This window comes from Anopheles maculipalpis, chromosome 3RL (genome assembly GCF_943734695.1).
Source record: "Anopheles maculipalpis chromosome 3RL, idAnoMacuDA_375_x, whole genome shotgun sequence".
Taxonomy (NCBI): domain Eukaryota; kingdom Metazoa; phylum Arthropoda; class Insecta; order Diptera; family Culicidae; genus Anopheles; species Anopheles maculipalpis.
Genome location: NC_064872.1, coordinates 78,417,245 through 78,438,377, shown reverse-complemented (window position 1 = coordinate 78,438,377; position 21,133 = coordinate 78,417,245). Strand labels below are relative to the sequence as shown.

Here is a 21,133-nt window from a genome sequence, read left to right as displayed (position 1 = left end):
ATTGATTTTTTCCTACGCGGTGCTACCGAAGGACAGCAGCAACATTGAATCAAAGGTCGACGCGGTTGTGAAATGTTTCCAGGGTTGGGGTTCAACCGAAACACTTCAATTATTATTGAGCGTGGTTCAATGTTCCCGGTGTGTATTGGGAAGTGATTGCGATTTTCGATGAAAGCTTTCAACGGAAACGATGGCACCGAGGGCTTTTTAAAAAAACGGGAACAGTTCCGAGAATCGTACCAGGATGAAGCGGGAACCATGGTCCTTCCAGGTGCGTTTTATAATGCTTTTCGTGAAAAATTCTGACCGTTAAAATTCGTGCTTTTGAGGCGCATTTTATTTTTTCGATTGCTTCCGCTTTGTGTTCTTCTAATAGCGCAACGTAGTTTATGTGTGTGATGCTGATAATGAAACGTTTTACTCTATCAAAAGGCAAAAACAATTCAAAAGTAAAACGTCTCGCACTTAATACCTTCTCTAGAACCGCATTTGGCATGGTGGTGGTGTGCTTAATTGATAGATTTTAATGTTTGATGAGCGTTAATGTTTATGGACTAGCGCTTAAATGACCGTTTTCACTCTATTAACGTTCCATTTCATCAATTCCGGTCCGTTGAAGGATGAAAAAAAAGCTCCTTTAAATGTACCAACCCTCTTTCGGATAAAGCTCGTGGCAAAATAAAAGCAATTTGGAATACACAGAACCATCTATCCATCACCCGTAAAATCACGCTTTTACTCGAGCCTGTCCTTCGAGAAATGCGTAGGCTTTTAAAACCTTGCATCCTTCCGTTACGCTAACTCTTTGACAAGGGATCGTCCACAAGCTCGACTAGTTGCGGCTCGGATCGCTTAATTCACGTCGGTGGTCGCAATGAAACTCTTCAGTAACTTTTCCACGCGTTTTGGATGCATTAACTTGGTTTGCTCTTATGGAAATGGAAAATGATCCCAGGAACGATTAATTATCCCTACCCGAAGTGGACATTCGTGCGGAGGTTTGGCTTAAAGTCAACAAGATGGAACAAGTGACATTCAATGTGTGCAGCTCAGGCAACAATTGAGTCCTACGGAGACCTAGTAGCTAATTTGAATCAATACCATTTTTAAAATCACCTACTTAATGGCTCCAATGGACAAAAATTTGCAGAAAATCAGGTTAGCAATGAGAGCCCTTAAAATTGGCTACCTAATAGATATGTTAAGATTTTCTACTACATTGGTTTCTGGCTGGATCTATGAGGCATTTCCAAAATTTTTTTTGTTCATACTGAGGATTCCTGAGGGCAGTAAGCTGGTATTATAGCTATGGCTGTCGTTGCAACTAATTCTCGCATGTTGCCCCAAACTCGCACGAAATCTGTAGCGGCGCAAGTCTGTGAAAGAATATTTGATACTGAATCTCACAGTCACAGCATTCAAGACTGTGATGACCCGGGAGTTAGCACAGTCCGGGCTGTCGCCCGTTTTGTGCACTGGTTGTATGGCACCCAATTTCCACCCGGCCAGTAATTCTTTCTGGTCCCAAATGCTTACAATCAGTCGATGTATGGTGGCGGCAAGCCTCTTCGGGCTCGGTCAGCAGTCCCTTCTGACTAGTCCATCTTAGTTTAGATAATTTTTTGATGGTTATTAGGCCTGATTGTCAAAGCCAAACGGAAAACTTTTCGACAGAAAGTCTCTAACCAAACGGAAAGCAAATTTGTATTATGGTCACCCGTTAGAGTCGACGAATGTTTCGTCGACTTTTTGCATACATTCATACCTTTACGGATTGCTTTGATCATACATTCACAGATGATTTCATTCGAATTAAACCTATCCTTAAATGCTTATTTTGACTAGAATCATTAACTTATGAATCAGTTTGGCTGAATAATATACTTTTTGTGGTGGAATTTTTTTCGTGGTGTGCTCTCGTGGTTCTTGCTTCAGAATAATTCCTGCAAACTATCAAATAAAATCACAAAAATGACTTCAAAATGATTGTCAAAACATATTCACGTAAAATATATATACACTTTTTTTATCGAATTACGCTTAAACATGGTTTTTATGAATGCAAACTATACTTTCCGTTGCACTTGACTGACGGAAAACTTTCGGTCTAACGCGCGTTTCCGTTTGGTTCAGGCAATGCAAATTTTTGACTTTCCGTTCGAAAAACATCTGTCATCGACTTTTAAACGTCTGATTTAGCCCAACGAATAGCCAAATGGAAAGTCATAATACCAAAGTGGCAATTATGTGACGTTTGAGAAGACGTTTGGGTTTCACAATCAGGCCTATTGGCCAAATAAGCTTTGTCGAAAAACACTCTATTGCTTACATTTTAGAGGATTTTGAAATCGCCTGTTTCCACAATCTTTCAAAAATACAATCTGCATCTTATTTAGGCTCAGAGTCTCATTGTAAATTGAACAGAGAAAAAGGCTGATTAGTCCTAAAACCAACTTAACTTTGATCTTCATCTTCTACGCTCATGGATAAGGCTGATAGTACAAACACAAAGCTTTAATCGCCGTTCCTCGCAACGCTTTAACGGTTAAACAGTCAGCAAACTCGTTAAGCTGATGTGCCTCTGATATCGTATTCAAAACTTGCGTCAAAAATATTAGAGACTAAAGAAAAACACAACTGACCGTGTACTAGAGCAAAAAAAGGGTGAAAAAAGTTGAATTCTTTCGACATACTGCAAACTACTCAATAACGAAGCTTTTAAGGGCATATTAAATTGCATTATCGAATTTCACTTACCACCTCCTAGTCAGCAACAAGCAGCTGAAACCTAAACAGTTCTCCGCCTGGCTCTTTTGTTAATTCTCGCACGACACGTACGCACATCCTGCAATATTTAATACACTGCAGATAAATTTGCGTGCAATGGCATCTGAAAACAATAGAATTCTAGCGCTGCAAAACAGCGGCCTATCCAATCTCACTCTACCGATGGCCGATAATCGATAAGCCAAATACGTGCAGCGCAGCACGACAGTGAAAAAGATGCATCATCATGGGAGAACTCGGTGCCGATTTATAGCGCCCCATGTATCCTTGTACCACCTTCTCTACCTGTAACGCTTCCTGTTTGAGGCCCGATCCTGGTTGGGCTATTGTTTCCGGCTTCCGGGCTCCGATATCGTTCCGGTTTGCTGCAAGCGTGTGTGTGTGTGTGTTTTGTACAATGTACATCCATTTTTGAATTCCTAACTTTTACACCACCGTGTACCCCCGGTGGCAGCAGCATACCCTACTATATGCACCGTGACGTCGTAGGGTTTACAATAAAAGTAAAATGAATTTCAAAGCTAACTCGGCCCAGTTTTCGGTTGCGAGCTGCAGTGAGTTTAGATAACGTCTTTCATGCACGTTTTCCAGTGCAAAGAGCGCTGGGTGTGCCTGTATTAAAATGTCGTTCGTTTGCTACATTCAAAGGTGAGTGCAAACGGCCAACACACAACTTTCGCGCGCTATAGTGGCTACAGTAAGGTGAGATCGTACGGTTTTAGTCAGTAACAATTCAAGCTATTCAGAGACAGCAACTGTGGGGTGGATCTATACAAAAAGGGGGATTATACACAAAACCAAGCGCAAGGTTGTGTGTCCAATGCACAGTAGTGGAAAATTTTTGTTGTTGTTTTTCTCGCACAATTCCTTTCCACCGGATGTGCAGGAACACGCCCGTTCATCATCGGTGCAAAGTTTTTCAAGCTTTCCTCCCCTTTTTTTGTGCACTGCTCTGTCAGGTGAGTTACGCTCTGCATAGGGAGCGAGAAAGTTTGCAAGCTTTTGAAGTATTAACGATTTCCTCGCATGGGGCACTTTTATAAAAATAAACTGGAGCAAATGGCATCTAAAAATGTATTGTTTTATGATAAATATTTTGAATTGGAGGTCCCTGATGACTTAAACATGTAAATTTGAAAGATTTTATCAAACGGATCAAGCAAAGTTTTCCTAAAGATTTAGACCAAAATGGCAGAACAACAGCGACGGTCTTAACACGACAGGATCGGAGCTCAAAGCCCAAACGGATCGTTCCCGCATAGCTATCGCTGACTATCGAAATCCCGGCTGACTATCGAAATACATGGTATCAATCTTTCAATTCAAGTCTTTTTACCCATTCGACAGCCGGCGTGCCCTCCGACGTCGTCTAGAAAAAAACACGTTAATGAATATCTACATAAATAAAGCTATACAATTGCTTAAAATACATATGTGTAAAGGTTATTTAAGTTTTAAATAGCCATAAAATACTTAAATGTTTGATGCTGGCCCGTTTTGACTGTCAGTCAATCAGCATTTTAGCCTCGTAACGTCAAAATATAGTTTTAAAAATTGGCTTAGATGAAGGAATTTCGGAATGAAGAAATTTTGGAACCAAAACCTTCCGGTGTAGAAGATCTTGTTGGTCCACGGGACTACATTAACTTACGACGAATTAATTTCTACTAATTATTTTTTTTTATTTAAAAAAAAAACTCAAATCACGCACACTTCCAAACATTCAATCACAAAAAATCTGAGCTTAGTTTTATTTTTAGCAAATTGGCCCACCAGACCCTGCGTTTTCTCGGGAGTTTTCCCATAATTTAATTATAGTGGATCAATTTGGGTAGCTTATTGGTGATTTTGTTTGGGTTCTGGAACAAAACCCTTCCTAGAAATATCATACTAAATCTACTCGATGCGCGCGCGCCCCCTGCTGTTGTTACACGCCCTCAGCGCTCACCGTGTGATTGTGTTACCCAGCTTTTCCCGGTTTGCTGTCGCAAAACCTGAAGAAGAAGAATCACCTGTCAAAACTGTAACCGGCAAAGGGAGAGGCAATGCGAACGTTAATAATAAAAAAAAAAGATGCCTGTCCACTGAAGCACAACGAAAGACACCGGCCCACGAAACCAAACCATCGACCGGGTCCGGGTCGGCCTGTTGTGATTGTTTCGAAATGTGTGTTTTTCCTCCTAAGACAACAAAAGATCCCGTTTTGCCCGAACCTTCCAAAACATTTTCAAGGACAATCAGATCATTTCCACTTGGTCGGCTTTTCCAGTGCGGGGCCGTATTTCTTCATCGATTGTCAATTGAACAGACAAAGTGGAAAATGGAATATTCTGCACACCGACACACGACCAAACAAAATGATGTACGAGAGCGTTGGAAGCATGGGTTGGAAAGTGGCGCCAGCGATAGCAGAAGTCACTGGTAGAGGAAACAAGCGGCTTATCATTAGACGGTTGCTTCGAGCCAGTAGATGGAATAACCGGCCAGGATTGCTTCCGGCCGTTAGCGCTTTCTTTGCAATCAACCATCGACAGGACCTACCCATTATCTGCAATATCCAGTTCGCTATCGCTTCCGAGCTTTCCGAGTCTCTCGAATCGTTGGTAGGTAAAGGTGAAAGCGTGACTACGAAAATGGGACCAGGACCGAATGCGAAGGAGGATATCGGTAAACCTTTTGATGATGCTCTTAATCATCCACTCAATTGCTCTGTATAAATTTTATCGTTCCATCCTGATACTCCCGTTTCTTTCGGAGTACACGAGTGAGACTGCAAAAGCATAGAGGGAAGCCTTGATGAAGGCGAGGTTTCCATTTCTTTTTCTTGCCTATTTCTCAAGATTCACCTTTTTTTCTGTTGGTGCTATACCATCGTAAGTACCACAATAAACCCTCCGAAACAAAACAAAATCCACCTTTGGGTCGACTGAACGGATGATCCTGAACCTCTCTTAACTCCCAAACTGCTTCTGCTGCTGCTGTTTGCTGCCCTTACAACGATCATCATCATCACGAGCCGATAATCCTCCGATTTTAGGTTCCAGAGGACTACAATCTGGATGACGCTTCGATAAACCGTAGGCGATGAGCTTTCTGGTCGTTGCACACTGCTAGTCATTTTGGCCACAAATTGGTGCTCCAACCGTACCACCAATGGGGGTATATTTGTGTCCTTTTCTTAGGAGGAATTACTCGTTCCAGAAATGCAATGGTTGATTCCGTCGGCACGCTCGCCCTCCGAACTGAATCGCTTTAACCGTTGGTTGTCGATATCCAAACCAACTGACTAGATGTCTTTTATTGTTCCCTCGCATTTCTTCCACCGAAAGCCTTTGCTTCGAACACAACGACTCGGCGGCAAGTTTTCTTACGCAAGAGAAAACTCCGACAAAAATGGGATGTTGCTTCCTTCCAGTTTTTTGGTAAGGAAAATGTTGTCTGGTGATACGGCAAGGCGAACAAATAAAATGGTTTCTTCAGGTGGTGCGCCTGTATTTGTGTGTTGGCGTTTGATTGTGCTCCACCAAATGCAAGGACAGAGCATAGGAACGATATTGCAATGGTATCGGGCGAAACCGGGTGCTGGTAAATTCCCGAGAAAATGCCACGCTTCTGGCAGACGAACGGAAAATGACTGGTTCGGATGGGTAGGTGTGTGTGTGTGTGGACGGAAAAGCGTTCCTCGAAGCGTCGGAATTGAAAACGAGAAAACTTCGAAGCTACTATTTCCTGCGTCCGGAACTTGACTTTTTCATCCTTTTTTCCCGTTTTCCGTGCGCTTTTTCCCGTTTGCTTTCTTTATTTAGAATGATTTTCTTTATTTTTCTTTTCTGCACAATATACCTCACTGTAGAGGTGTATCGAACAGGAAAGGAGGAGGGGAGGGGGGGGGGTTACACAACAGAGGTGTGGGGAGGGTCATCACCGTCATCAGCTTGGCTGGTGCGATCGTCCTTGGATTCCACCTCTTCTGCACCAATGTTCACTTCCTTTCGATGAAAAGGAACTCTTCTCAGCCAGCAGTAAAAGTAAACCTAGAACAAGAAGAAGACCTCGCCAGTTCCATCTTATTGCACACATACAACCTTACCTGCACCGCTCCCAATACATCCTGCAAAAAGCCTGAAGGCTTGACTGTTCGCGTTTCGATTATGCCTCGAGTCTTTATACCGCGCCCAGGTTCTGCAAATACTTGCGTTTAGCGCATCGTCCCGGTGGCATGGGCAGGAAATGATGGAATTACATTTCCTCTCCACGCCAAGAACTCTGCCAAAGGGAAGGATTTTCTGCCAAGATTCCGTTTGAGTACCGGTTCTGCGAAGATGGCTCCGCGGCTGCTGCTTCCTTCCCGAACGTCAAGACCAGCGTGAGCACCGCAACCGGTGTAGTAACGCCAGCGTTCAAGAACCGCGGTTTGTCTTTTACTCGGCTGCCCAACAAAAGCTACCCTCCTCCACCACTTCCACCCCTTGTCGCCGGTGTCATCCCCGCTTACCACCAACATATTGGGAAGCAAAAATTGGAAAGCATCGACCAAGAGAGCGGTTGCCTCTTGAGACGTGCACAATCGACTTTGGGTTCTGGTTTTGATCTTCTCTTACCACCCATCCACTCCCCCCCCCCCTCCCCCTGCATTCCCTCCCAAGGTTGCGTGTGACCCATCCCCAAAACCAAATCCTTCCGCAAGATCGCTGTCAAACACCGACAGATGGCGCTGACACGTGCGCATCGAGGAACGGTTCGAAATCCACAGATATTTGTCATCGTTGCCAGCGCATCGGTACTGGTCGGAAAACGGATCCCTTGTTGGAGTCCGTTGGGTTAGGGGGAAAAATTCTCAATAAAAGGAAACCCACAGCGGGACGGGTTTTGGTTTGAAACCTCAACGTGCCGTGTGGGGGGGGGGGGGGGGGGGGGGAGGCAAGTGGAGAAATATTGATCCCCTTAAACTACATGACAATAAAATACCATCGGTTACGCTCTATCAAACATTCGATTCCTCGCCCTTTTCTTGGTCCCTCTCCTTATCTTTCCTTCCTCCTTCTTCAACACATTAAACGTCCATTCGCACACAGCGCTACGCATATCGTGTGGACTTGGCTGCTGCTGTACCTTTAATCACGTTTGACAAATAAATTAATATTCCTGAATTGGATAACTTTTCCGGCGGGAGTAAGTGTGTCCCACAGATCGGCACACGCATCCGAATTGAATAGGAATTCGGGTGTAGAGTTGGTGCGGCGCGACAGATTACTACCCAAATATCATACCTCTTAGGTCTAACACAAATCTTTCGCACCGGTTCCAAAAGCCGGGCTTCGTTGTTTGATAGTTAGGAATAACCGTGTACTTCATCGACTCGATGATTCCCGCATTTTCAGACCTTAGCTCATCTCCTTCCAGCTTGCTAAGATGGAGGAAAGTCTTGATGCGCTTGGCACAACGTTCAAGTTTCGCACATTGGCCCTGCATGCGAAATGATTACACACGTCCCTCGTGTATGTGTGTGTGTGTTTGTGTGCTATTGCTAAAGGGGGAGAATGGCGAGCAAAACAAGAGAAACCACCTTAGCGCACACACGAGAGCAGCATTGGAGCCCCAAGCACGATAAGGATATTGGGGGGAGGTTTTTGTGTAGAAAACGATGAAGCAAGAACCTTCCCCAACACTCGCTTCTGGCTGTGTTTCTTTGCTGTTTTAGCTACCTTAGCTTCCTTTATTTTTCTGCATTGTGTGGCACGTACTTGAGGGATGGGTAAAGCATTTATGAACTTGCTGTTACGAGCACGCTAGGGGGGAGTGCCACCATCTTAACCGGCCCGGGCACTGGTTTGGTACGTTCGGGGCTACGGGGAAAAGTGTAGGAGCACACTTAATTGAATGTTAATCCATACAGCCGAGGACGCTACCCGGGAGGAAAAGGACACGACGCACCGTACATATACCCGTGTTTGCTGATCTTGTTGCCGGCGCCGACTATGCTGCCGGCTGCTCATCAAAAGATAATGGATATTGAATCATGCCACAGCCATGGGCAGCGATAGAAAAATAGCATCAACTCTTGCTAAGGATATGGCTTCTGATTGTGTATGTGTGTTTGTGGGGCACGGCCGCCTGCAATATGGGCAAAATATGAAATGTTTAAGTTTACAATGTACGCGAAGTGATAGTAGATATGTGCACGTGTTTTCCCGCATGGTTCGGGGATTGGGTTTTTCGATGGTTAAGAGGATTTTAATCTTTTTTCCCCTGTTTTTCTTTCCTGTTACAGTGCGACGTAATTTGATAGAGTTTGATAGTGTTCTTTGTTTGTGTTAAGATTACTAGGTTGAAAAAGGGAAGAGGTGTATTAATACATCCTTTTGTAAGCTGATTAGTTTTACCTTTAGCAACAATCGTCTCTTTATTTTCGTTCTTAATTTTATTGATTTTAATTAAGTTTTGATTGCTTTAGTATTTTTGCCACAAGTTACTTAAACTTCTAGTTTGTTTTTATGGTGTGAAGTTTTGGTTACTTTCTTTTTCATTTCATTCTATTTTTGATAGAAAAAGATAGGAAAAGACGGTCATAGTGAGAAAGATGAACACTTCTCATAATTAAAAGAGTATCGATCCATAGAATTGAATATTGGATTAACTTAATTTTGTTTCCTGCTCTGGTCTCAATTTCTTGCACTATTTTAATTTCTTATTTTTGCGTTAATCCCGTTAAAATGTAATTAATGTGGCGTGCCGTTGTAAACAAACTATTGGACTCCATTTTTTTAATTTACCATTTCAAAATCCACAACTAATCGCAACGTTCACACAATCGAGTTGCGAATTTCCCCAAAAAAAATCTTCAAGAATATTAAATTCCTCAAGAAGCTAGCGATCGTTGCCTAACAATAAGAAAAATTTGCTCTGAGTGATTGAAAATCTGCATTAAATTGATTGGAACCCTGTATAGATAGAATTTTTTATTAAATTCTTCAAGAATTCGGCATCTTTAATGATGTTTACTAGGGGTTACGCCAGTCATCGAATGGCGTACTAAACTTGCTGATACTACGTAGTTGAATAGTCAATCCTCTGTTGTATTTTCAACTTACATTCTCAATATTTTTTAGTATGTTTTTTCAGTTTTCCTCCTTAAATAGTTTCATTTTATTTTGGTGACATAATATCCATCAAAATGTAGAATATGTCACTTTTCCAAATTCTACCTTTTTTTCTCTTCTGCTCCCATCAACTTCTGATCTCTTTTCGGGCTCTTTCGGGTGCAATTTTTTGGGGGAAAATTTGTTTGTTCAAAGAAATTGAATTTCTAGCCCTCCCGTTTTCGTGTGTATTCGCGATCGACGTCAAAGGCAGCGCCAAGGCTTTGATGTCGAACGGGCCTGACCCGAAACTTTGTCGAAAGTGCTTCGTGCTTTCATGGTCGCAATGCCAACCTGCCTCACCGAGGAGTCTGACAAGGTTCAGCGTGTAGTACATTTGGGTACAAAACTTGGCAGACGAAAGACGACGAGGACCGCGGCACAAGTTCGGTTCAGCTATCTTCCGAATGCGGTGGTGGTGTGTGGACTGTGTCTGTAGGGCGCAGAAACTCGGTACCAATTTGGTTAATCTACTTTATATTCACTCTGCATAATATTCATTTGTTTAGTTGGGTTGGGTTTAGTTTGTCGAAGTTTTGTGTTTTTATTTTTTTACATTGACTGTGGAAGGCAATTTTATCAAATAACTGTATGTATATTGGAGTTTTAGTGATATTTTCATTTTATTTTAACTTCAAATAAGTATGAATTCTGTAATGGGATTTAATAAGCTTGGTTGTAAAAATTACAGTTCAACAGTTAATTTGCTCCTTCACACCTCGGGAAGCTCGTGAAATGCGGTTTGATGCGGTTCTCACCGCCGCACAATTTCATTAACACTTGAATGCAATAAATAATCCCCAACTTTGGCGCATTTTCTACAAACTTTTCCATCGCGTGTCGACCAAGTGTTGGGAGGAGGTTTCTTCTAGAGGGGTTTCATCGAACTTTGAACCTTGGTTTCTTTCTGTACGATACGCTGCTACTGTTGATGACTCACTTTTCACCTAGTAGTTGAGGTCGAAATTTATGATCCCTGTCGAAGAAGAACATTCCACCACGAACGGTAGGAGGTTGCCTCACAAAGCATTCGATTTGAAATTCATCAATGTACGATGTGGCGGGAACACACATAGCATTTGGGCGGACGGAATGAAACCTCGGCTACTAAAAAGTCCCGCATTGGCTTGTCAAACTTCATTCCGAAGGGTGGAAACTAATAGCTGAAACACCTTGCTGGGTAGTTATACGTGTGTGATGGGGGGGGGGGGGGGGGGGGGATTGCTTTGTACTCTACCATTAGGTTCTACTTTTCTGCCCGGGAAATTAGTAAGCAACTCGTTCCAACGTAGCCTAAGATTCCTTCGACAAGAGCGTGGTAGTAGTCCCTTTCATGCCGTCGTATGTTTAGGCCACCTTCAATCAATACTAGTGGGCAGGAAAATTTGAGAAGGTAGAAAAGAAGAAACTTCTTGCGTAACTTCCATTTCTCTATCACATTCCTAAACCCCTTTTCCCCCTAGTTCCCATAGCTACCGTGCCTTAAATCAGCGCAATCACTTTCGACCGGCACTAGTTTTCGGTTATTTTCATGCTTTCTTTTTCTCTCTCTCACTCTCCTCGTTCGCTTTATTTTTTTGGTTCGATACGCAAACATCAATCATGTCAACAAAACGGCAAATTTGTGTGTTTGGGAAAAAAAGGTGCGCCATCAAACATGGCAAGGAGCACTATGCCCGGTAGGTGGAACGACCCTGCCCCCTTCCAACCATCAGCAACCGTTTCGATCGGTCGTCGTTCGTTTCCGTTCGTTTGTCCACTTGTTTAACATCGATCACATCACGTCCGGAGAGAGCTGGTCGTCGGTAAAGCAAAGCCACTGTCGGTAGTCTTTGGAGGTGACAAAAACAAAATTGATCGTTTGAGAAAAAAAACGAGTCCTAAAGATTGCGTTAAAAATTGAGGTGTTTGCCGAGAGTGGGGGGGGGGGGGGGGGTGATAGGAGCTTGGAATATTTGGGGGGTGAAGAGGAACCATCCAACAAATTGTTGGCTGTGTTACTGACGGTGTTCCTTCGATCTTCGTTCGGATCTTCGAAAAACGAGGGTTAGAAAATGAATGTTTATTTCCATAAGTGATCTTCACGAGGTCTTAACGCGTCAGGATCGGGATTCAAATCCCATCCGGAACGTTCCCCCATCAGCACCAAGTCTAGTAAGCCATTTCAATGGAGGGCGTGTCCTATTAAGCCAAGAAGTTCTTCACGTAGTCGTAGAATTACCATCATAAATTATGTTGAACTCTTCATATTTCTCCAACTAAAATTTATTTTTAAATTACCCGTAATATTAAAATTTATCTAAAACTTCCTAACAGAACCCTGGATATCTTTTTCGTACCTTTACCTTCCCCATACCTTTTCTTCTTGTTAAACAACCCCGGAACGCCACTAAATTCAATCTCTCAACGGGTACTTTTAACCAAATTTTGTAACCGCATCGTATATATCAGGTAATTTTTCCATCGAACCAACACGTTGAGCACTTTCCCAGCGGGATGGGACGAAATTGGGAAAAACTAACCTTCTCGGTTCGATGGAAAAACGACTACCCAGGAAAACTAATGCTTTTCCACCGTTCTTTTACTACTCGCACTTGTTGTCTTTCCCTTTTTCTCTCTCTCGATCGTGCACACGCGTCAAAGTGAATAACTTTTCGGTAACGATTAGCATGGGAAAAACTAATTTTCACACCGGTCGTCACCATATCCACCCCCGGGTTTTGTGCTCTCGTGTTCGAGGGAAGCTTTTCGTCATCCTTCTTTCGTACTATTTTTTTTTTCTAGTCTGTTTGTTTGTTGGTGTCCAAAGTTGTTATTTGCCAGATACTACCTTTTTCACTTTTTCTCACAACGCCGGTCTCTCGCTCTGTTTCTCTGCCAAAGTGGAGTAGGAAAATGGGATGGTTCCCTTGCGATTGGACAGGTGGTCAAATCCAAGGGAAAAACCTTTCCAAAAAATCGATATTACAGCAAAACCCATCATTCTCGCTACTCGCCACTGCTAGTATGATCAAACGGCTGAAGGGGGAAAAAAGCTGAAAACTACAGTCCCTTTATATTTTGGTTTGGCTGTGTCAACCTCGAAGGAAACGGAAGCAAAAGAACGAAAGAAAGAGTGTTTTATTACAACGCAATCGGTTGAGCAACGATGATTTGTCCGCTGCGAAGCGAAACTTAATCTTACCTTTTTAATCTGCTCGGCCCTGTGGTGTGCTGCTTTTCCCATCCATTCTCAACCGGGCTCGGGATGTGAACCTACCCAGCGTGACGCATTTCCCCGATTCATAGACTTTTATGCCCGGCACTGTAAATGGAACAACGCCATCGGAGGAACGAACGTTTGGATCCTAGCTAGCCGCGTTCGGCCCTACCTTGCCAGTTGGCTCATTGATTGAGCTAAATGTCGTTTTATTTCATCGCTTGAGGATGCTATTTTTGGCCTCTAGGTCCGTCCGCCAGGTCCGGTGCAAGAATTATCCAGTTAAAATCTAATCTCCTTGCCCTGCGTTGTGTTGCGTTGCCCTGGCTGGAAACAAAATCGAAATATATTTTCCGATTTATTTGTCGCAAAGCGAGAGGGGGACAAACAGTTGGTGGCTTCACCAAACCTTACACAACCTTCTTGGTGGTGGTTATGTTTTACGGTGGCGCTTACACTGCTCCATCACAAGGCATATTAATCTAACGACCCGTGTCAATTTGGGAAAGGAAGCCCCTATCGGGTCCGGTTGTGTAATGTTTGGTTTCATTACCGGTTTTACCTTTGCACATTACCGTTCACAGTGAATCGACCGTAAGGTGGTGATGGTTTAGCGCATTTGCTGAGTGTACTGTTGCTCGGAAGCCTTGCTGGTTGTACGAAATAGGTTTGGTTTTATAGTTTAATTCGTTTGCTTAGTTTTTCGGCGGTCCGACGTCAGGTCCGGGGTTCAAATCTCTTCCGGATCGTTCTCTCGTGGTGACGACTGGACTTTATAAATACGCATTATATCAGTATGTCTAATAATCCATCCCGATGGTCGGGAGTGACTCTTTGTAGGTTGTCAAACCAAGAAGAAGTTTGAACAATAATTTTCTACTGCAATTCGAAGCATTCAAGCTAATGAAAAAGAGAATCCCAACATGAGTTCTATTATGTGTCAAAGAGTTAGTTTAGTTTTGTCGAATGTAAAATATTAGCGCACTATTAGCGATATGGAGTACTAATGTTAAAATTTTTGGATCACAAAACAGTCCTTATTCAGAGCCACGAATGTTGTCGTCTAAATATTGAAGCCAATCGACATAATCCATTTCCACACACCATCCCAACTATCCGGAAGATTGATTGACGATTTTCCACTACATGCAGCGTACCGCAGTCATACCACTCTTGCAAATGACGCATGTTTGCCAGGGTTCGGAGAATTGGTAATTACGTCGAAGCTCTATTCTGAGTATTCGTGTGGGGCGTGTAAGGTTCCGTGGCAGCATAATGGTCATTTTGGATGAAGTCCTATAAATGCTGCTATAAAATACGAACCTGTTTTTGTAATATATATTTGTAAAACGAAGCCTACAAAAATTAGCAATCGTGTCAAGTTTCAAGTTTCCCGCCTGAATATCTGATATTCTTTATTTGAAGAAAATTTATCGAAATGTTTGTTATATCAGCGTCAAATTATGTTCCCCAATTCATTATGCTTTCTCCACTTTCTCTTTTCACCTGTCCAGGTTGACGAGGGTCGCCTATACCAGGAGATCATCCGTGTAGAGGCTACCGACAAAGACTGCACACCGTTGTTCGGTGATGTGTGCAAGTATGAGATCCTCACCAACGACCAACCGTTCACCATCGACAACGAGGGTTCGATACGCAACACGGAACCACTTTCGCACAAGATCTCGCACAACCATATCCTCTCGGTGGTCGCGTACGACTGTGCGATGAAGCAATCGGCTCCAGTCATGGTCAACATCCGCGTCCGGCGTGTCTGCGAAGCGCACGTAATGGGCGTAGCGGAACGCATCGACTACATTGCCAACTCGATGGAGAGTGTGTCACTGTTTCCGAAGATTCATCTCGAGCTGTGCGATATGCAGTGCAAGGGTGAGGATATGGTGATCCAGTCGTCGGTTTCACTCAAAACCAAGCACATCTCGTTCGGTTGTGATCGTGACGCAACGCAATGTTTGCGTCGGTTGAGCGAGAACGGGCCGCAGCGAACGGATGCCAACAGCGGTGACACATCCGGATTGGTTGACTTGCTGCAGAAGAACACCGACTGGACGAAGGACCTGACGTACGATGAGGGTGCCGAGGCGATCTTCCACTTCGATGGTAGCTCGGGTGCGATCGTACCGAAGAATGTAGTGCAACCGCAGGACTTTGCCGCACATCAGTTCAGCATCGTTACGATGTTCCGCCATCATAGTATCGCGACCAGTGACAAGCACACGAAGGAACACATCGTCTGCAGTGCGGACGACCACAAGATGAACCGACACCATATGGCACTGTTTGTGCGTAACTGCCGGTTGATTCTGTTGCTGCGCAAGGACTTCAACGATGGTGATCTGAACATCTTCAGTCCGGCTGAATGGCGCTGGAAGATTCCGCAGGTGTGCGATAACGAGTGGCATCACTACACGATCAATGTCGATCTGCCGAAGGTGGACCTTTATATCGATGGCATTCGGTTCGAGAGCAACGTTGAGGACCGTCACAGCAATCCGGAAGTAATCGATGATTGGCCACTGCATGCAGCGCACGGTATTAACACCACGCTCGCGATTGGTGCTTGCTACCAGGGTTCGGAGAACCGGCTGAAGCATGGTTTCAGTGGTGATATTGCGGAAATTAAACTCTCCACCCGGAAGGTGCTGACGGCGAGTCAGATCCGCTGTGGAACGGATTGTGCGGAAAAGCTTTTGACACCGCCCGATCACTTCCTGGAACCGGAGCAACAGATTCAATCGAACACACAGATGAACAAGATCATTATTGAGGGAAGCAACAAGACAAATATCGAGCAACTACTGCAACAGATTCAGTACATCAACTCGAAGGAAAGTCCCACGATTGGACGCCGCAACATACAGGTGATGACGACCGTTAGCTGTCCGAACAAGAAGGCTATCCGATTGCCGACGATCGATACGTACATTATGGTTAGTGCGGCAAACAACCTGTCCGGCGGTAGTATGCTATCATCCTCCTCTTCGTCATCTGCTTCGGGGCTGTATAACAAAATTCTGGTAGATAAACCGCTCGCAAACGACCAGAAACCACAGATCGTGATCAGTGGCAACTCGAACCATCTGGTATCGTACCCGGACATTAAGGAGGGTGTTAAGATTCTGGCCCAGATCAACATCAGCGTGTACACCGGTAAGGACATTAGGCCCGAGCTGCAGAAGCTTGACTCTTGCAACGTGAACGTATTCCCAAGCCTCAACCCAGACCACGAGGAAATCACGATCGACGATAAGGATGGTGCGGATGAGTCGCTGTTCAAGTTCGACATCAAGACACAGATCAGCAAGGAAGGTGTGGAGATGATCGGTTACGACACGATCGAGAACTATCAGCACGTGCTGAAGTCGCTCGTCTACATCAACAAGAAGCCGGCCTACTACCTGAACCGAGTGTTCAAGCTGACCTGCTCCCAGGTGGACGATCATTTCCGTAGTGCGGAGTACACGCTCACCCTGACGGTGCTACATCCGAAACAGCAGCCAACCTCGTCGATCGCTTCCGCTGCTGCACCGGCCTCGAACGTTCTGCTTGCCATCTCAACGGTATCCTCGGAGCAACATCCAGCCGTTGCTGTGGATTCGCATGGTAAGTCTTGGAGGAACGGATGAGTATTTTACAGACATTCAGAGACATTTCTAACCCCAACCTTTAACTTTTCCGCTAGACAACACGAACCAGTACGCACACGCGATGCTACACTCGCACGATGTCCAGGAATCACAATCGAAAGTGCGCAGTAATGGTGGTGCCGCACTGCTCGGCCACGAGAAGCTTGCCTCCTCGCACTCGACCATGTTGATCGTGGTCATCTGTGCATCGTTCGTGCTACTTATCTGCGGTGTCGGTATTGCTCGCCTTCGCAACAGCAATAGCGCGATGACCGGTGGTGCCAGCGGTGGCCACGGTGGAGTGGGTGGGGTGGGTGGTGCGTTTTCGCGCAACCTCACCGACAAGCACCTACCCTGTCCGAAGGTGGCCCCGGACCAGCAGCTCGATTGGGACGATTCGGCGCTAACCATCACCATCAACCCGATGCAGCACGATACGCTATCGGACGACAGCTCCGAGTCGGAAAACTCGGACTCCGAGGATGAGGAGGTGCTGAACGGGCGCTACAAAAACGTCAGTCAGCTCGAGTGGGACAACTCCACAATGTAAGTATGTGACGATGAGAGAATGCCACCGGGTGGGATGGGTGGGGGGATGTGCTTTCGCTGTAAAACCAATCCCCCAATCGGCAATCGGAAATCCCTCCCGTGGGCGATAGAAGAATCTACCGAGAGAATATACCCTCCTCTGAGCCCGGGGATGGAGATGTGTGGAAGTAGCAGAACGAGCAGGGAGATGATGTTGAGTTACCCTGAAATCCCCATTGTTATTACTATTCAAATGGGTTTGCCTTTTCCGTTCCGACGGATTTTCCAGCGCAATCACCATCCGGGTATCCCATGTATGTGTGTCCTGCTGCCTTCGCCACCTTTGCCGAGTCCAGCTTCCGGTGCTGGCAACGTGACGGAATCGCATAGGATGTGTAAGGTGACGCATTCATGCAATCGTTTGCTGAAGCGTAACGGAAGATCCTTTCGGTGTTGTCCATCCGTCCGTACGTACGTTTGACCGGGGGTTCTTTTTGCTTGCTTTCAAAAACTTCAAGCGAAAACCAATCCCAACATTCGCTTTTGTTGTACCACGAATTCTATCCTTTACGGTTAATTCCATCGAAACTGAAGCTCTTCTCTCGCTTTCTCTGCTCGCTGGCTTTTGGGGGTCGGTTGAAGAAGCAGAATCTTCTTTCGTGGTAGCGCACACAGGGCACGCCAACACGTTGCTGGTACGTTTTTTCTTCTACGGCAGGGGGTAATAATGAACTCCCAATCACGTTCAAACGATCCACGTGAGTACCGCACAGCTTTTCCGGAACTGTGTACGGTCGAAAAATAGGTAATGGATGGTAGTTTTCGGTAGTAAAAAGTGGTCCAAAAACAAGGAGAAGGAGATGTGTGTCTTTCGTTCGCAATAGTCGATTGGTGACGGATGAAATTGGAATGCCGCATACCTTCCAGGGATTTAGTTAGGGAAATAACCCGGCTAAAACTCGCACGATGTGACGTATGGGAAAAATAAGTGTCCTTAGCAGGGCGTTGTTGCTGTAAAACCATGAACAGAAAGTTGTGTTATTCGAAAGTATTTTTCTGAATAATTGCATATCGATGATTTGATGATGGTTCTCTACTTCAAATCATCCTTGTGATTTTGTATTCTGGTATAGAATTATAGATCGTTCGTTCCTTATTCTGCTTAATTACAAGAATTTCAAAATTAACTATCAAATTAATAATCAGTTAATTGCCATTAGTCTGTTTTAACTCGCTTTAAAAAAATTAAATCAATCCCTTCCGGATGTTTACCAACACGATACAAAAATATGTTAGGGAACCATTTTAAATTAAGTTTACCGTCCCGAACAACAACGTGCCACGCATTCCAAACAAACACAAAAAAAAACTCCTTCCGAACAGTTGAAAGTTCCAGCTGCCACAGAATAACTGTTCCGTGATTAATGAACGAATTAATAATTCATGAAAGGAAACTCTTCCACTGTTCTGCGTATCACTTTGACAGAACAGTTGAATAATTTCTGACAGTTGGTGGCTTTCTATTACTCTCCTGCCCGCACCTCCCCCCCCGCACACTGTCACGCTTAAGGACGTTACTACTTGCAGGCATGGACAGGATAAGAAGGAACCAAAAACAAAAAAGACGTCGAAAGTCTCGCGCAAAACTTGCAGAAGTTGAAGTACTTATCCATCAAAGTTTCCCGAACCCGGGTTTTGCAAACTGGGCAAAACTTTCGCCACACACAGCAGCCCGACCTCTGTGCGCTAAAATGAAAATGGCAAGCAGGTGTGGGTGAAGCGCCTTTAATTCAATCTTTGCGTAACGGTTAAACCTTGGGTGGTGCAGGATTGTGTTAACCCACACCACAACTATCCGCTAACTTCGATCTTTGTGCACCGGGTTCTCATCGTATGGTTTCGATATTTGCAAATTTGGCACCGGATTGATGGGATTTGGTTGTTTCTGACAGGGATGTACGGTGCTGAATTCGGCACAGCAGCTGGGCTGAACAACAACACACAGCTGTGGCTGTCCTGTTCTGAAGCGCTAAGAGAGGCTTAATAATTACACCCAATCGAGCATAAGGAGTGTATGAGCCATTTTGGGGGGGGGGGGGGGGACTTTGAATACATGCCTTGAGGTTTCAGGCGTTTTTTCAATTCCTAGAAGTGTGTGCAAGAATAGATTTGTGTTCCTTGATTCCAGGATGAGAAAGAGGGAGAGAGGGAACAAGATCTTCATAGTGTAGAAAATTAAATTTTAGTCACTTGCAGTATAACATACAGCTCGGACTTTAAAGGAGCTAACAAATGGAACTTCCAAAATCCCCAATCAGAGCTTAAATTTGCTCTGCATGGTTAACGCGTACAGTTGTGATCGGTTGAATAAGTTTGGTTTAGTGTATTTATTCATTAATAGATCAAGTGGAGAGTGATTAAAGTATTTGGTCGGCTAATCCAATAATTGTATTGGTTTGTGAGTATTCATACCTTTGAAAATAATTCTTAGTACCATCTCTTGTTAGATGGGTTCGATGAAGTGCAATAGCTACAGATTAACTATTTTCTTGGAAGAATGGATTTATTTCCCGGGACGTTTCATTGGAATTTAACAAAACTCTGTACCCCATGGTGAGTCTTCACCAGCTTTGAACATTGGGAGTATAAATTCTGAATAATCTGATCATGAAGAATGCATGTACACTCGGAAGAACGCAACACATTCTGCCTGCTGCATAGCTTATTTCCCACTAATTTAGTTATTTGTTTTTTGTTTCCAAAACATTGAATATTTATCCGTTTATTAAATTTCTCGTACGGAGAATTGTAAAATAATGGAATCTACATTTTTTTCATTCTGAGAATCTGGTTGCAGTATCAAGACATTGAGGACATTGCCAGGAGTTTGGAAGTGAAAATATCTGGAGTGTCATCTGAGTGAGCGAGGCAGCGTGTAGCAGCGTTGGTCTTCACACGGCAGGTCCTGTCCAGACCGCAGGTCCTGTCCAGAAAGTCAAGGCAAGCCAGTAATGGTAGACCAAAACCTCGACCTCCCAAATCCAACTCCGAATAAGTCCTACCTACCATGGTTGTTGTCAAGTCAAGCGTAAGCCAAGAGGAAGCCTTACGTTTATTTTCTTCTACGAACTTTTACGAAAGAATCGTCAGAATAATCCATGGTTCCGAACGTGTTAAATATTTTTTTAAACGTAAACTCATTACATAGAAATAAGTGTTGACAAAACTAGGAATTCGATGCTTTTATTGGAATGGCAATCACTGTAAATTGAATTGTTATCGTAACAGCATATGCCATCGCCGAATCTATTGCACTAATTAGGCATCACGTCCCGGATATCGTTTTATCGCGACTAATGTCGACACCATCACACAAATAATGGTTAGCCAAGCCTGCCCTGCAACTGGGGATCAAGGGTATGGTAGAACGCTGTACAAACAATGCTAATTATGGTCAATAATAGTATGGTTACGCTTTAAATCATGATTATGTGATTAAACATTATAACCGAGGGATCCGGGATGGGTAAAAGCAGGAGAAAAGCAGACGGGGTTGGGAGTTGTTAGAATCGATTGTCCATATCCCTCGAACCATTGGGCGCGGAAAACTCGATTACACTATTACTGCCTGTATAGTCCTCACTTTTCACTAATGGTCCATTCTTTTTTCTTCTCGTTTTAGCTAAATGAATATATCAAATATTTTAAAGTATGAAAGATTTATTGCAACATCAACCAACCACAAGAGCGCATTGCAAAATTCCCTTCCTACCTGCATTATATCAAACACGGAGAAAGGCAGTAGAAGTAGCAGCAGCAGCAAAAGAGGCAGC

The 21,133-nt window shown here is 44.1% G+C and overlaps 2 protein-coding genes across 2 annotated transcripts in view; one reads left to right on the top strand and one right to left on the bottom strand.

The window, feature by feature from the left end:
* The window catches only part of LOC126561519 (calsyntenin-1), a 101,278-nt gene extending 80,180 nt beyond the window's left edge, over positions 1 to 21,098 (top strand). The window contains exons 5-7 of the mRNA XM_050217717.1: positions 14,640 to 16,749; positions 16,829 to 17,318; positions 20,983 to 21,098. Coding sequence (XP_050073674.1) covers positions 14,640 to 16,749; positions 16,829 to 17,318; positions 20,983 to 20,986 — 2,604 coding nt within the window. The 3' untranslated portion in view covers positions 20,987 to 21,098. The remainder of the gene's footprint in view (positions 1 to 14,639; positions 16,750 to 16,828; positions 17,319 to 20,982) is intronic.
* Positions 1 to 21,133, bottom strand: part of LOC126562251 (tubulin alpha-8 chain-like) — a 395,370-nt gene that overhangs the window by 101,637 nt on the left and 272,600 nt on the right. The gene's annotated exons all lie outside the window — the stretch shown is intronic.